This window comes from Petaurus breviceps, unplaced genomic scaffold (assembly GCF_028583685.1).
Source record: "Petaurus breviceps papuanus isolate PSGF00001 unplaced genomic scaffold, PetGlider_PUasm1.0 172, whole genome shotgun sequence".
NCBI classification, from domain to species: Eukaryota; Metazoa; Chordata; class Mammalia; order Diprotodontia; family Petauridae; genus Petaurus; species Petaurus breviceps.
In genome coordinates, this window is record NW_027185755.1 from 6,277,964 (window position 1) to 6,294,641 (window position 16,678).

General features: G+C 45.7%; 2 protein-coding genes across 3 annotated transcripts in view; both read left to right on the forward strand.

Annotated features, from left to right (window-relative positions):
• The first annotated feature begins 330 nt into the window (after positions 1 to 330).
• Positions 331 to 11,677, forward strand: PGLS (6-phosphogluconolactonase). 2 transcript variants are annotated; one of them, XM_069083166.1, is made up of 5 exons: positions 331 to 675; positions 9,066 to 9,173; positions 10,567 to 10,668; positions 10,895 to 11,035; positions 11,323 to 11,677. In XM_069083166.1, the coding sequence occupies exons 1-5, from the start codon at positions 373 to 375 to the stop codon at positions 11,464 to 11,466; spliced, it is 798 nt and encodes a 265-aa protein (XP_068939267.1). In that variant the 5' UTR covers positions 331 to 372; the 3' UTR covers positions 11,467 to 11,677. The 2 variants fall into 2 exon arrangements, with proteins under 2 accessions (XP_068939267.1, XP_068939268.1); XM_069083167.1 differs by having other exon boundaries at positions 342 to 675; positions 11,329 to 11,677.
• Positions 11,678 to 16,174: 4,497 nt separating this feature from the next.
• The window catches only part of NIBAN3 (niban apoptosis regulator 3), a 37,093-nt gene continuing 36,589 nt past the window's right edge, over positions 16,175 to 16,678 (forward strand). Inside the window, exon 1 of the mRNA XM_069083184.1 lies at positions 16,175 to 16,268. Coding sequence (XP_068939285.1) covers positions 16,175 to 16,268 — 94 coding nt within the window. The remainder of the gene's footprint in view (positions 16,269 to 16,678) is intronic.

Sequence of the window (16,678 nt, forward strand, 5' to 3'; positions counted from 1 at the left end):
ACCTACACGACAGGGAGGGGACAGGGAAGGGGGAGGGGGAGTGGTAAGGGGGCAGCGGGTAGGGAAATGAGCCTCGGGTCAGAGGTGGTGATTTCTGGAGCCTTCTTATGAGCTGCGGAGGCCGGCGCCCGGTCAGCGTTGCAGGCTGTGACCTCCGTGCTCGGCCGACACAGGCACGAGCACCGCGGCTGTGCCCTAGGAGGAGCTGTGCTGCGCCCGGCGCCGCGGAGCCCCTACTAAGGCGGAAGCGTTTGTGTGTCCCCTTCCGCCCGGACTGGCGCCACTTCCGCCCGGGCGCCGAGGCCGCGCCTCACGCCGCGCGCCGCCGGCTCCCCTGCTCGCACCCCCGCCGTCGCCGCCGTCACCGCCGCGATGCCGGGGTCAGGCTCCCGCCTCATCTCGGTGTTCCCGAGCCCTCAGGAGCTGGGCGTGTCGCTGGCGCAACTGGTGGTGCAGCGGGCGGCGCAGAGCCGGGCCGGGGCCGGGGGCGCCGGGGATGGGGCTCGCTTCTCACTTGGGCTCTCGGGCGGGAGCCTGGTCCAGCTGCTGGCCCAAGAGCTTCCCGCGGCCGCCGCCCCCGCCGGGCCCGCCGCCCCCGCGCACTGGACTCTGGGATTCTGCGACGAGCGCCTCGTGCCCTTCGACCACGCGGACAGCACGTTCGGCCTGTACCGGGTGCGGGGCGGAGGGAGGGCAGCGGGGGGGAGGGGCCTGGCCCGAAAGGGAGGGTGACCTCATTAAAAAGGGGGCAGGAGCCGGGGGTCTCCCCTCTGGGCTCTGTGGAGGCTGGGGAGGGGGTATGGCATGCCACGCGCCTCCGAGGTCAAAAGGTGGCTTTGATGGCCACTTGGGGAATAAGGGGCCCCGGTCTCATGAAACCCAGGGTGCCACTAGGGTAGTCTGGTCCCAAGGCATGAATAAAAAGGCATTTATTAAATGCTTACTGTGTGTTAAGCACTTTGCTAAGCGCTGAAGATACAAATACCGGAGTGAGAGAGCCCCTGCCCTCAAGGAGTTTACGTTCCCCTGGGGGAGTACACACGTGCAGGAGTGGTGGCCAGGGATCGGAGTCTTTGGGGCGTCAGTCAGTCTACCGCACTGTTTAAGCACGGAATCCCCGGGACGGTGATTTGATGTTTGGGCAGTCATTGGACACGCCCTTTCCAGGCACTGGGGTAGTGTGGTGGCATGTTTTGATTACTGAACCCCACGCCGGAGGCTGGGAGCAGGCCATGGCCATGCACGAAGGGTGATGGCAAGATGCCTGCATGGAGTGTGGAGCACAGACCGTCCACATATGTTGGACTAATGGCATTTGCCAAACAAGACAAACTCCACTCGGAGGAAGAGTTCTGAAGCTGAGCAGGTTATTTTATCAGGCACTGGGGGCATTTTTTTTTCTATCTGATCTAGAGGTGCTGTTCCCTGCCATAAGGGGCCCCTGGTTATAAAAGGTGGGGGAAATGCCCTGCAGTGTGGCTTAGTCATAAGGAACAGGATATAGGATCTGGGAGCAGCTTTATTAAAATAGGGGTATGGGATCTGGGTTTGTTCCTGGACATGAGCAGCTATGGTGGCCTGGTTATAATGAAGAAAATCATTCTTAGAGCATGGCCTCCTTATAAGGGTGATATTCTCTATATAATTAACCATACCTGAAATCTTACCAGTACAGCTGAACAGGAATAGATGCTGTCCTGTGACCATGCCAAACTTCAGCAGGGAGGGGAACACTTGAAATTATTATAAGAAGCCCAAGCTTTTGGGAGCCAGGTTCAATCAAACAGCTCCCTAGTATACCCCGTATCATGCCACCCAATCTAGGACCAATCTTCTAGTCTCAATCTATTTTTGCAGTTGGTTTCATGCTTTTGTCTTAGTACCTTGGATTTTGCTTTTAATGTTTGTTTTTTGAGATCCTGATTCATTGAGAGACCAACACTCTGTATATCCCAACTTCTACTTGTTGACCGTGGCCTGGCAGGATATGAGGCTGTTGTCATGCTCCCAAGATGATCGTCTGCTGCTGACTGCAGGAAAATTATCTGACCATATTGCAAAAGTCTCACGGGGCTTTTAGGGACTGGGCTGTGTTGACAGTTTACCCAGACTTGTGCTAGAAGTCATGTTTATGATGCGAAGGCTTCAGCCTTCCAATTTAAGTTATAATCAGTTGGTGACCTTGGCCCCAGATAGTACTTAGAGCTTCAGTTATTTTACTGGGTAATAGAACACCTCCTAAGGTTCTTAGTCCAGTGTTAATTAGCCTTCTACAATTTAGAATTACACATGGTGGAAGGTAGCCTATCTTGTGGGGCAGATTATTTATTGAGCCAACTCTTCCCTCACCAAAAATAGCCCCATAGTGGATGTACAAGACTTCCTTTGGGAGCCCAAGGAGACTTTTGACACTCCACTTAGCAGAGGTTTTTAACTAGTAGAATTGGCTTCAGAATGAACTGGGAACTGTATTAGATGTAATCCATGACAGGACCTGATATGTAATATCCCTACCCAAGTGAATCACTTTTAACAGAGTTTGGTTGACTTGCCTGTGGTGAATTAGCCTCTATGGGCAAGACAACTAACCTGCCTGGGGTTACCTAGGGAGGAAGGGTGTGCACATCAGATCCTGCCTTTGGGTGTATCTAAAATGGGGTTGGATCCTCCAACACTCTTCCACTTTGTTGCCAAGAATATGTTGAATGTGTGAGGGTATGAGAGCATAGAGTTGCTGTTGAATTTACTAGTGCTGAATCTAACCTACCCTCATTGCCTGAGCACATAGATCCATCTGGGCAGGAGGTCACCTATGAATTGAGCTGCCTCTCATCCATGGCCTAATTGTATTTCTAGACACACCCTCTCCTGCCCCTCCTCATCCCAGAGTAATTATTTTTCTTTAAAAAAAAATGGGGGGGGGCAGCTAGGTGGCACAGTGAATAGAGCACCGGCCCTGGAGTCAGGAGGACCTGAGTTCAAATCCGGCCTCAGACACTTAACACAAAAACTTGCCCTGCCCTCCCCCCTCCAAAAAAAAGTTAATTTTTTTTTTTTGCTTTTTGGAGGGCAGTTGGGGTTAAGTGACTTGCCCAAGGTCACATGGCTAGTGTTAAGTGTCTGGGGCTGGATTTGAACTCAGGTCCACCTGACTCCAGGGCCAGTACTTATTTACTGCACCACCTAGGTGCCCCAGAGTAACTACTTTTCACACCCTGCTTCATGGTCCACCTAATTTTAAACTGGTTATTTCCCATTTATGGGAGACTTCAGAGGGCCGTTGTGAATTTCATCGACTCAGCTCTGTCTGAGAGTGGCAGTGTCCAGAGAGCCTGTGTTGTGTTAGTGGTAGTCAGAATCATTGATGGGGGCTCACTTTGGTCACCAAACCATATTATTGTGCCAATGTGGAGTATCTGAGCTGCTGCTTGGGGCTTGGTCATCTTCTCTTTCCAGTACTTCCTGATGTATTACCTAAGACGGCTATAAATCACTTTCAGCCAGATCTCGGCATCTCCTAACATTTCTGAGTTTTGTTCCCAGAACATCTGGAATGTGTTCAGTCAAAATGAGATAGAGCAGTCATTCTTCCTTCCTCCTCCCCGCAAAAGAACTTGTTTGTAAGATTAGCCTACGCCTAGACACTCTGATCTTGACATCCTGGGTTTGTCAAGAAGCCCCTATTCTCCCTTCTTCCTCATTTAACCCCCTCCTCAGACATCATCCCCTACTATTTTCCCCCTTACTGCAGCTTCTGGTGAAGTGGCCATCCCTCTTATCTTCCATAGATTCCACAGCCTTCACTATTATCTCCTGTCTCTGATCATCAGTCTCTACTGATTCCTTCTCTACCTGTAAACATGCCCAAATCTCAACCATCCTTAAAAACCCCTTACTAAATCTTACTGTTCTCATCATCTGTATCTCTCCTGCCTTTCTCAGCCAGACTTCTTCAACAGACCAAGCTATATTCTTTGCCTCCACTTCCTCTCCAGTCACTCTCTTTGGAACTCCTTGTAGTTTGACTGCCTGTCTTATCACTTTACTGAAACTGCTCTCATCAAAGCATCCAGCAATACTTTAATTGTGAAAGCTAAGAGCTTTTTTTCAGTCTTCATCCTTCCTGATCTCTGCATCATTTGACACTATTGTTGAGTTGTTTTGGTCCTCTCTGATTCTTTGTGACCTCATTTGGGATTCTCTTGGCAGAGATCCTGGAGTGTTTTGCCATTTCTTTCTACAGCTCATTTTATAGATGAGGAAACTGAGGCAAACAAGGTTAAGTGACTTGCTCAGGGTCACACAGTAAGGATCTGAGGCAAGATTTGAATTCAGGTCCTCCTGATGGTAGGCCCAGAGCTTTATTGCACCACCTTGCTGCACTTTGTTTCTCTTTATTCTTGTTTGTATTCCCTTGTGACACCTTGATATTACTGACCATCTCCTAGATCAGAAAAGTCCTTAACTTTTTTTGTGTTGTGTACCTTTTTGGCAGTCCAGTAAAGACCACAAATCCCTCCTCAGAATCATGTTTTTAAATGGATAAAATAAAATATATACAATTACAAAGGAAACAAAAGGTTGTGATAATAAAGTGAATAGTGAACAGTGAAAATAAAGATGCAGTTTGTTTCCCATCTGAATTAATGGAATCCCTGAAATCTATCCATGCAATTCCTCCCTCTAGGCTTTCTTTACCTTGTTTTTTCTTGGCTCTCCTACCGTGTTTCCCCGATAATAAGACCTATCCCAAAAATAAGCCCTCCCCTTACTGTGTAAGATTCCTCTAAAATAAGCCCTCCCCCGAAAATAAGCCCTATTGAGATTGCTACTGTAGTGAAGGTGATCCCCTGCGCTACACGCTACATTACGGTACCCTCTGTATGCACCGTCCCGTCCCCCCCTCCCCCGTGAAACGCACGCCCTGCTCCGAGCTGCATCCAATCAGAGCTGCAGCAGTGAGTGCGTCATCCTGTTCTTCCCCAGTGATTTGCTTGCTGGCGCCATTGAGAGCAGTGCTGCAGAGGAGAGCTGAGGCAGGACAACATAAGCCCTCCCCTGGAAATAAGCCCTCTGGTGTTTTTCTTTCCCCCAAAATTAATAAGACAGTGTCTTATTATCGGGGAAACACGGTACCTGTCCAGACGTTCCCTTCTCAATCTCCTTTGCTGATCTTATTTTCCATGTCAAGTCTACTAACTATGGCTCTCTGTCTTAGTGAACTCAGTACCCATGCATTCAGTTACTATTCTATGCAGGTGATTCCCAAATTTATGCATTCAGCCTTACTCTCTTTCTTGGGCTCTAGTCCTGAGCATCATCAACTAACGGCCCTTTGGACCTTTCCAACTGGATGCCACGTAGGAATCCCAAATTCTGTGAGTTCAAAACAGAATTCATTATCTTTCCACACCAAACCTGTCACCTTACTTGTAGTTAGCCAAATTTGAAACCATGACATTATCCTTGACTCCCCACTTTCATTCATTCTATAGAGCCAGTTAGCTACCAGATCTTGTCATGTGTGCCTATAGAACATGTCTCCTGTACATAATCTCTTCTCCACTCACACCTGTAACCCTGGTTCAGGCTCTCACTGCTTTTCCCCAGGACTGTTATAACAGCCTCCTTCCTATCTGGTCTCCACACTCCAATCCATCTTCCACACCAAGAGCTGCCAAGGTGATTTTCCTAAAATATAGGTCTGATCACATCACCTCCTTGCTCATGTAGTAACTCCAGTGGTGCCCTACGGCCTCTAGGATCAAATAGAGACTCCTGATGACATTTAAATTTCTTCTCCCTAGCTCTCTCTCTCCATTTGTCTTGTATATCACACTTCCCTTCACCCTGTAATCCAGGTATACTGGACTACTTACGGTGCCACACAGGACACTCCCACTCCTTTCTCTGCACTGGTGTCCCCTGTAGGGACCTGCAGTGGTCTCCCTTCTCACCTCTGCCTCTGGGAATCCTTGGTTTCCTTCAGGACTCAGTCCACTGGGTTGGAACTGGGGTCTTTGTGGAGGGTATCAGTTCTGAGGCTCTGTAGTACTTGTGCCAACAACAACAACCACCTGTATGGATATTAAGATGCCATGTGATTATTGTCAGGTCTTTTTTGAAGAGGATATATCTGGCCAACATTTATCTACATATTCTCATCTGATTTGAATAATTGAAACTGGGTGGTAAATTAACAACAAATAGCCTTAACCCTAACTGTGGGTATATACAAACTCATTTTATGATTATGATGCCTGTTTTATTTTTGTCCATTATTTTATTGGCTGCGTAGTGACAGAGCACTGGGCCTGTGATCAGGAAGACCAGAGATGAAATCCAGCCTCTGATACCTACTAGCTGTATGACCTGGGCAAGTCACTTATCCTCTGTTTGCCTCAGTTTTCTCCACTGTAAAAAGAAGATGATTAGAGCACTTCTGTCCCAAGGTTCTTGTGAGGATCAAAGGAAGAAATGTTTATAAGGTGCTTAGCACAGTACGTAGCACATAGTAGGTGCTATGGAAATGCTTGTTCTTCCCTTCCTTCCTCCTTCCCGGTATGCCTTTCCTTCATCCCAGTCATTCCTTAAAACAAAGAATAAATCTGAAAAAAAAAAAGTTCAGCAAAGCTAGCCAGTGCATCCACCAAATTTGACTTTGTTTTCAGTGTTCCACACCAGTAGTTCCTCCGATTTTACCAAGAAGGGAGAGATGCCTTTTAAGTCAGCAGTCACTTCCCAGTAATCTCTACCCTGCTACCCATTGGCCTATCCTTTATAACAAAGAAAAACAGTTCAGCAGAGCCAGCTAACACACTGACAGCATGTACAGTGCTCTGTGCCCAGAGCTGGAAAGGACCTCAGAGGCCATCTGGTTCCACCCCCTGCTTTTACATGTGAGGAGACTGAGGCCTGAGGTCTCCCTGGCAGGCCCCTGGATTCCAGAGCTAGGATTCTGGGACCACCACTGGGCATCTCATCTACTCTATAGTCTAGGGTTTATTCCATTGATATCATTTTTGTGAGCATCAAATGAGGTTTTATCCATAAAGCACTTTGCACAATTTCTTAAATCCATCTAGAAATGCTGGCTGCTTTTATTATGATATGTTTTCTCTGTTCTGCATCAATTTGTACAAGTCTTCTTTGAACTCCTCACTTGTCAGTTTTTAGTCTTCTTATACCTTCCTTCCTGCCTTTGATCCAGTGACACAGAAGTCCTTTCTGACACTCCATTTGTTAGCCCTGGGCTTTCTTTCTGACTGTCCCTGGAAGGTTCTCCTTCCTTATCTCTGCATCCCAGCTTCCTTCATGCCCCAGCTAAGATCCCATCTTCCACAGGAAGCCTTTCCCAGCCCCTTTTCATTTTAGTGTCTTCCCTCTCAGTTATATCCTGTTTCTCTTGTATATAACTTGCTTGCACACATTTCTTACTTGTCTCTCCCCTTAGATTGTGAGCTCCTTAAGGGCAGAGACTATCTTTCCTCTTTTTTGCATCCTCATTGCTTAGTACGTAGTAGGTACTTAATAAATGCTTATGGGGCGGCTAGGTGGCACAGTGAATAGAGCACTGGCCTTGAAGTCAGGAGGACCTGAGTTCAAATCTGGCCTCAGACACTTAATACACACACACACACACACACACACACACACACACACAAAACAAAACTAGCCGTGTGTGATCTTGGGCAAGTCACTTAACTCCAACTGCTCTCCAAAAAACCAAATAAATAAATACATAGATAGAAAGATAAATAAATGAATGCTTATTGACTGACCCTGAATATCCCAATTCTCATCATCAGTAACTACTTAGGTGATTTGTAGACCAACCAGCATGTCTTTCAGTGTACCCTAGAAGCAGAGTAGCATATGAACAAGTCTGATTGCCATCACATGCCCAGGGAGCCCTAGAACATGAAGTCTGGTGATCTGCCTCTGGTCTCCATACCAGTAGACATCCTGGTACCTGGTGGTAAGGATGATAGGTCTTTTTGCCATCATAACAGATAACAAAGAATCTACTGGCTGTGATAATCCTTCTCACTTTGTATCCAACCATAGAATATACATGCCCTGGAATTAGTAGTTTTTCCATCAGTAATATCCCACCAAACCTTTGCCTCAGGGGTTCAGTTTTTGTTTTTTTTTTTTTTTGGGGGGGGGGGGGGGGTAGTGAGAGAGATGGGAAGGGGAAGAAGAAGGAGTTTTAGGAGAGGAGAATAACTTTTAAGTCTGTGATCTTGCCAGCACAGCTGAGTTGGAGAGTGAGGGTGGACGATAGGGAAAGGCCATAGATGTCATAAAAAGACCAAAGTGAGAAATAAGTTGAATCTTTTGACTTTTCTTTGTCCTTTTCCTCATATATGGGCTTCTCAGGCCCCAGGAAGAGGCCAGCCTCTTCTTGGGAGGAGGGGGATTATAACCCTTCTCCCTTGCCTTCCCTTTCCCCATCCCCTGACCCTAGGCAACCCAGAACCCACAAACTCAGTCCTCTTGATGAGATGGAGGACCTCCAGGCCTTGGTATCTTCCTGCCTCTATGCCCTTTAGACCTGCCATTCTCTCCTCCCTCCCTCTCCAGTGTTATCTGGCCTGCCATTGCATCCTAAGGACCCTAGACCTTGCCTTGCCTCTTGTTCCTTGTTTTTTTAGGGCTTCCAGAACATGCCATGAGACCTGCTGCCGAACTCCCTTTTATCCATTGTCTTCCCTACTTAGAGTATGAGCTCCCTGAGAGTAGGGATTGTCTCATTTTTCTACCTTTATCCCTAGTGTGTGGCACCAAGCACTTAATGGATGCCTTTCAGTTTATTTATTCAGTGATGACCAGATTATAAAACCTGTGGAAGTTACCTCCACAGTAAGTTTTTCATCTTAAAGTGAAACGAGTCGAGCCAAATCTCTGGTACATCGAGCCTTGTGAAACAGATTCTTTAGATAGCAGCAGTGGAGCTGTGCCTACCTTAGAGAGGCAGGGAATTGGAGACTGGACATCAGTGGTTGATTGTTGTGCTCTGGATCTGGGTGTAAGGCTGGATTTTCTTCCTTTATCTGCTGTAGACTCATCTTCTTTCAAACCTGCCCATCCCAGAGAGCCAGGTAATCACCATTAACCCTGCGCTTCCAGTAGAAGAGGCTGCCTCAGACTATGCAGAGAAGCTTCGAGAAGTGAGTAGTGGGGCTTAGGGCAGGGGGAACCTAGGGAAGGCCTCCATACCTTCTTTTGGGCTTCCTTTCCCCAGGGGCTCTACATGGGGACACAGGTATGAATGGAGAAGTGACTGCTTGAAGTGTGGAATTCAGTAATAGTGGGGCAGGTAATGAATAAGGTCCTGACTAATAGCTATCAAAAGAAAGAAAATAGTGAACCGAATCTGAAATAATTAGTATGGAGTCCACAAAAATTATTATATTATATTATAATAATATATTATTCCACAAAATAATAAGGAAAAAAACCATTTTATAATTGTCATGAAATACTCCTAGATGAGTGAAGTACTTAGAGATCTTGATGAGTATTTGCAGCCTGTCAGGCCTGACCTATGCACATAGCCTTATTAGTTTGTTTCTTAGGGTTTTGGGGAAAGAAGTTGAATCAGAGGAACAGTTGCCTCCCTGGCACTCCCTGTACTAATTTCTCTAGAACAGCTCTCCATTCCTGCAACCCACTTCCTGCTTCCATTCCAGACCTTTGGATTTGGGCCCTTCAGAGAAACCCTAGGACCTGTGTGGTCTGTGTGTTTGTTTAGTGTGACTCAGATCCAGATTGGACCAATTTCTTTTTTCCAACAGGGGACTGACCCATAGAAAATATCATGGTGAATCTCTTAATAATTAAAAAAAATATAATAATTAAAGGAGAAGTAGATAAAATGGGGAAAAGGGAATCATAGAAATGATAAATAGAACTAAGAGTTGGTTCTTTGAGAAAGACAGCATAGCTATGTCCTAAGCATACCTGGCTGTGTGACAGCAGCGGCAGCAGCACTTCCTACATGGCCCAAGTGAGGTCCTCCCCTACATAGGAGGAGAGAAGGCTTCACTTCCAAAAGCTCCCTGCCTTAGGAGGAGGCCCAGCCCCACATGCACAGTGACCTAGCCCTGAAAGGACAGATGTGGTGATGGATTGGCTCTGCTGTGGCCATGACATGGTGGCTAGAGTGTTAGACGTAGGGGGCTGGTGGAAGTGAATTCTGATCTTGCCCTTGCCATGTCTTAACCCCATGACAAGTTGTTTTGCCTCCTTTGAGTCTTATTTTCTTCTCTATAAAACAGGCATCATCATAATGCCACAGTCCTAATTTTGTAGGGTTGTAAGTCTTGTGTGAGAGGTCTGAAAAGTGCTCTCAGGCTCCTTAAAAAAAAGCTGATTCAGGAGAAGCCTGTGTTCAGTCACCTAAGTGTCTCAGACTCTTGTTTTTCCTCCTACTTTGCTCCTGGGACACCACAAGCCTTTAATCAGTCTTTGGACACAAAAACGAGGGCCTTTCACTTGTCAGAAGCCAGGCTGGGCATCTGACTGGGGCGGGGTGGCCTTTCTTGTGTTCTTCTCCCTCAGGCCTTTCAAGGTGATACAATCCCAGTTTTTGACCTGCTGATTTTGGGTATTGGACCTGATGGGCACACATGTTCCCTTTTCCCTGATCACCCTCTCCTGCAGGTAAGCCAGCTTTGGTAGTTGGGCTGGGCTGTACCAGGGCTGGGTTGTGGTCTCCAGGATGGCAAGGGCATCAGTTTATGGGGTTGGAGCAAGTCAGTCCCATTTCAGACTGGGTTTGGGAGGGAGCCCCAAGAGCGTTCCAAGCTCAGAGTTGGTTTGAGAGCCATGGATTGCTTCCTCTGGTACCATCTGATTTCTTCTTGCTGTTTGGACTCATTTTTCGTAGGAGAAGGAAAAAATTGTGGCCCCCATTAGTGATTCCCCAAAGCCACCCCCTGAGAGAGTGACCCTCACTCTGCCTGTACTGAATGCAGCACGAATGGTCGTGTTTGTGGCTACTGGAGAAAGCAAAGCAACTGTTTTGAAGGTAACAGTCACAGTTTTGTGTTCTGTGATAGTAATGAGGAATGGGGCTGGGGGGAGACATCTGACTGTGGGGTGTCCCTAGAAGGGGATGGGAACAGACGCTGTCCAGGGTAATTTCCGTGGTGTGAGAAGATTTCAGAATGGCAGTGTTTGAGATCTCCTATGTCTGAATGGCCGAGGTCAAAGGGAAGGACCCCATGGTGCCCTCCTGTTCCCTCTCTTGGCTTTGGGAAATGTCTGGGAGTTGGAGGTGGGGTTGGGCCTCATGCGCTTTCTCTTGGGATGGAGAAACAGCGGATCCTGGAAAGTGACGAAGAGAATCCACTTCCTGCTGCACTGGTGCAGCCCCACACGGGGCGACTATGCTGGTTCCTGGATGAGGCTGCGGCGAAAGAGCTGACCATTCCATTTGAGAAGCATTCCATTTTGTAGCCAGATGGGCCCAGATGTGCCAGACCAGAGTTGACCTCTGCACACTGCTTCCTTATCTTTCTTCTGATATTTTTACAAAGACCAGCGGGTGTGGGGCAGCAGTCCTCTCTCCTGGGGAGGGAGTGAGTGAACCTGAGAACAGGCTCATGAACTGCATACGGTCTCTCTTGTGTGACCACCCAATATTAAAATGTGAATTTAAGCCCCATAACTGTCTCCTAGACTCTTGACTGTCTATGACAAGGGTTAGGGGATTTGGGTATGCATGTGTGTGGGGGGGTGGTATTCTGTGGTAGGTGACTCTCCCGACTGGCCAGTGGGGCAGGGTCTGATGGGCACTGCTTAGTTAGTCCTTTCCCGGGGAAGGTCCTCAAGGTGCTTTTCCATCGGGTGATACCTGATCATTGTGCCTTATAATGATTCATACAGCCACACTGGGATGGTTCTTAGCATCGAGTCAACAAACCCTAATTAGATGCCTCCTCTGAGTCAGGGATTGTTCTAGAAGAGATTGAAATACAGACATGAAAAACCACACAGTTTTGACCTTCGATGAGCTCCCAGTCCAGTAAAGAGTCTACAGCTTCTAAATAAATATTTAATGGTACAAGCAAGAGGATGGGGGGAAAGCCAGACATTCAGATGAAGCCAAGGTCACTCTCAGCTGTTGGGGAGAATGAGGGAAGCCTTCTGGAGGACATGGTACCTCAGCTGCACCTTAAAGATGTGAATAGGGAGAGATGAGGGGGGGCATGCAGCATTGAGAGAAGACAGGTAAGATTGGGGAACATTGAGTAGTGCAGTTTGGCTGAGACTGAGAGTGCATAGAGACCAGGAGGCCAAATTGGAGCCAGCTTGGAGAGCCTTGAATGCCAGGATAAGACGTTTGTATTTGATGGTAAACGCAATTGGGAGCTACAGAAAGTCTGATTAGGGAAGTGGCATGGTCAGAGCATTAGGAAGATTATTTTAATAGCTTATGAAGGATGAATTAGAGAGATTTCCAATGGGACCACTAGTTAAGACGCTTTTTGAGTAATTCAGGAGAGAGTAAGGACCAAAATTTCTAGTAGTGTAGACTGTCCTCTCCCTCGACCTACTCTTTACCTCTTCTTCTCACACCCTTTTCTAATTCTCTTCACAGTTCCCTCTTCTCAGTCACTCGCCCATGCTCCTAAACTTGCAGTCATTTCTGTCTCTTTTCTCCCTGCCACCTCCCACACCTCATCAAGGGACAATTTAAACTCTTTACTCATTTGAGCCTTACAATTTGCTCCATGAGGGATAGATAATATCACCATTTTTCAGATTAAAAAAAATGAAATTCAGAAGTTAGGTGACTTGTTCAAGCTCATACAGTTAATAATTGGCCAAATGTGATTAGAAGACTTGTTTCCTGACACCAAATACAGTATTTTCTTTGTTCCACCCTCCACAGTCTCTTTTTTGAAATAACAAAAAATAAACAATCATTTTTTTAAAATTTGACTTCCAAATTCTCGCTTTCCCTCTTAAACTTCACCCTTCCTTGAGAAGGCAAACAATTTGATTTCAGTTATATGTGTGAGGTCATACCAAACATTTCCATATTAGCCATGTTGCAAAAGAAAACACAAAGGAAAAAATAAAAATAAAGGAAATTTTAAAAAAGCATGCTTCAATCTGCATTCGTAGTTCATTAGTTCTCTCTCTGGAGGTAGGTAGCATTTTTCATCACAACACTTTGGAATTATCTTGGATCATTGTCTTGATTAGGGAGGCAAAGCCTTTCGCAGTTGATAATTGTACAATATTGTCATTGTGCGCGATGTTCTGGTTCTGCTCGCTTCACTTTGTATGAGTTCATAACAAGTCTTCCTGGGTTTCTCTGAAACCATCCTGCTTGTCATTTCTTATAGCACAATAGTGTTCCATCACAACCATCTGCCACAACTGTTCAGCCATTCCTCAGTTGGTGGGCAATCATCAGGAGACAGTGGTGATGAGGTGTTGCTGAAAAGAATAAGTCTGTAGGACTTTACAACTGATGGAATATGGGGGGTGCAGAGAGGGAAACAACACCAGAAAGTTTAGGGGCATGGGTGACTTGAGAAGATGGTGGAGCTGTCAACCCGTTTGAGAAGAAGGGGCAAGGAGAGTAGGGCCATGTAGGGGCTGGTGTATACTGCTGGGACATCCAGATGAACATGGCTAGCTGGCAGTTGGTGGAGTTATAGCTTTTGGAAGAACGGGATGGGAGATAAAGAACTGTTAACTACCCGTGCATACAGGTAGTTGTATGTATTGTAGTCATAGGAGTAGGTGAGTACTCCTTACCTACACTTTCTTTGGTGAAGAGGACCTAGTACAGAGACTTAGGGAGGGGATGGACACACACTTAGGGGCAAGAAAAGAAGCATGGAGTTGGTTGGTTCATAGGGGAGGAGACAACGAAGAGCAGTGTGTCATGGAAGCTGAGAGCAGAGATGGTATCTTGAATGAAGAGGGTGAATATGAACAAGGTCAGGTGAAACAGAAAGACAGAGGAGGATGCAAGTGACCTTTGAGAGAGCAGTCTCAATTGAATTGTAAGGCCTTGAGAAATCCCACAAGGGAATTCACATGTGGCAGTCGCTTTACTTTGTGTGAGTTCATACAAGTCTTCCCAGGATTTTCTCAAAGTATCCTACTTGTCATCTCTTATAGCACAATAGCATTCCATCACAGTTGTATACCACGGTGGTCTTTCCAAGTATGAAAGAGGCTCGAAGCAGATAAGCTTGGAAGGACAAGAGGAAGAGGTGCCCTGAGAGTTGAGGTTGAAGGTGGGAATCTCTAATTCTGTGATTGAACTGAGTGATAGCCATGGGGTATGTGATGAGGGCAGATCCATTGCAGAGGACATGAATTGTAAGGGTTGAGACTAGAGTGGCTTGATGCTGGAGGAGATTCTTTCAGCATGATGTAAGTAGAAAGAACAGTAGACTTGAAGTTGGCCTTAGTTCTGTGACCTTGGAGAAGTAATTTTCCTTTCTCTTGTTTTCTTTTTCCTCATCTGTAAAATAAGGGGATTGGCCTAGACCAGATATTCTTTTACATTTAATTTTTATTTTTCTCAATTAAATGTAAACAAAAAAATTAACGTTCATTTAAAAAATATTTTAGTTTTGTATTCTTTCCCTCTCTCCCCACCTCCCTCTTTGAGAAGGGAGGCAATTTGATATAGATTACATGTGTGCAGTCATGCAAAATGTTTCCATATTAGCCATGATGCAAAAGAAAAGGTAAACCAAAAACAACCCTCAAGAATAATAAAATGAAAAAGGTATGCTTCAATCTGTATTCAGATTCCATCAGTTCTCTCTCTGGAGGTGTGTAGCATTTTTCATCATAAGTCCTTTGGAATTGTATTGGATCATTGTATTGCTGAGAATAGCTAAGACTATCATAGTCACAGTGTTGCTGTTGCTGTGTGCCATGTTCATGTAAGTCTTCTCAGGTTTTTCTGAAAGCATCCTGCTCATCCTTCCTCACAGCACAATAGTATTTCATCACAATGAACTAGTTCGGCCATTTCCCAATTGATGGGCTCTTCCTCGATTTCCAGTTCTTTGCCACCAGAAAAAAAGAACTTCTATAAGTATTTTTGTACATGTAGGTCCTTTTCCTTTGATTTCATTAGGATACAGACCTAGTTGTGATATTAATGGATCAAAGGGTACACACAGTTTTATAACCCTTTGGGCATAGTTCCCAATTGCTCTCCTGAATGGTTGGATCAGTCCACAACTCCACCAACAATGCATTAGTTTCCCTATTTTTCCACATTCCCTCCAATGTTTCATTTTCCTTTTCTATCACATAAGCCAATCTGATAGATGTGAGGTGGTACCTCAGAGCTGTTTTATTTTGCATTTATTTAATCAATAGTGATTTAGTTTTCAAATGCCTCTAGATACTTTTGATTTTCTCTTCTGAAAATTGCCTATTCATATCCTTTCACCATTTATCAATTGGAGAATGACTTGTTTTTATAAATTTGTCTCAGTTCCCTATATATCTGAGAAATAAGGCCTTTATCAGAGACTTTTGATGTAACTTTTCCCCCCACTTTCCTGCTTTCCTTATAATCTTGCCTGCATCAGTTTTGTTTGTGTGAAGATTTTCAACTTGATATAATCAAAATTATGCATTTTACATCCCATGATGCTTTCTGTCTCTTCTTTGGTTATAAATTCTTCCCTTATCCATAAATCTGACAGGTAATATATTCTGTGTTCCCCAATTTGTATATGATATTTACCCTTTATGTCTAAATCATATGCCCATTTTGCTCTTATCTTGATAGATGGTGTGAGATATTGTAGGTCAGATGTTTTTAAGTTTTTTTTTTAATGTCATGGACACCTTTGACATTTTGGTGAAGCACAAGGACCCCTTCCTAGAATATGTTTTAAGTGCATAAAATAAAATGCAGATCATTACAAAGGAAGCCAGAGGTTAATGAAAATAAAGATGTAATTTTTGGTAGACCCCAGGGTAAGAAATTTTGAATTAAATGATCCCTGAGACCACTTCTAGTTTTCTGTGATTAACTAGGTAAGAGGTCACCAGAGACCAGACCAAGACTGTCCAGAGGTGTGCATATGAAGGGGGAAGATTTGTTAGATATTATGTAGGCAAGACTTGGCAAGGGACCAAGGGATGAGGGCTGTGGAGTGAGGAACAGATGGAGAAAATCCAGAGGCTGAAGATTACTGTCAAGTCTCTTGCCACTGTGATGGGGAAGCTGGAACCAGGAGAGCTTCATGGAGAATGGAAGGGTAATGTAGCCTTGGTCAGTGCTGGAACATCCATCCAGCCTCAGACATCCTGATAACAGTACCCAACTAAAGTATCCAAGGGGAGAAGCTTGGTGAGAGATACACTAACCTGGTAGGGAGAAGGGGAGGTCACAGAACAGAGGGGACATTGGCCTGGTTGTTATCACGGGAGGAGGGGAGAGGATCGTTCAGGGAGGGTCACAAAACATGGTAGGGGGATGGGATGGGTGAGGGCAGGTCACAGAACAGGAGATACTGTCCTGGTGGATAAGGCAGTAAACTCATACCCCCTGTGCCACACTAAGCTGCTTGGGTCTGCTGGAATCCTCCGTGCTGTTGCATATGCCCCATGAGCAGATTCCCTTTGTTCCCTGAAGGTCTGAGTTGGGTGGACATGATGGTACCACTTC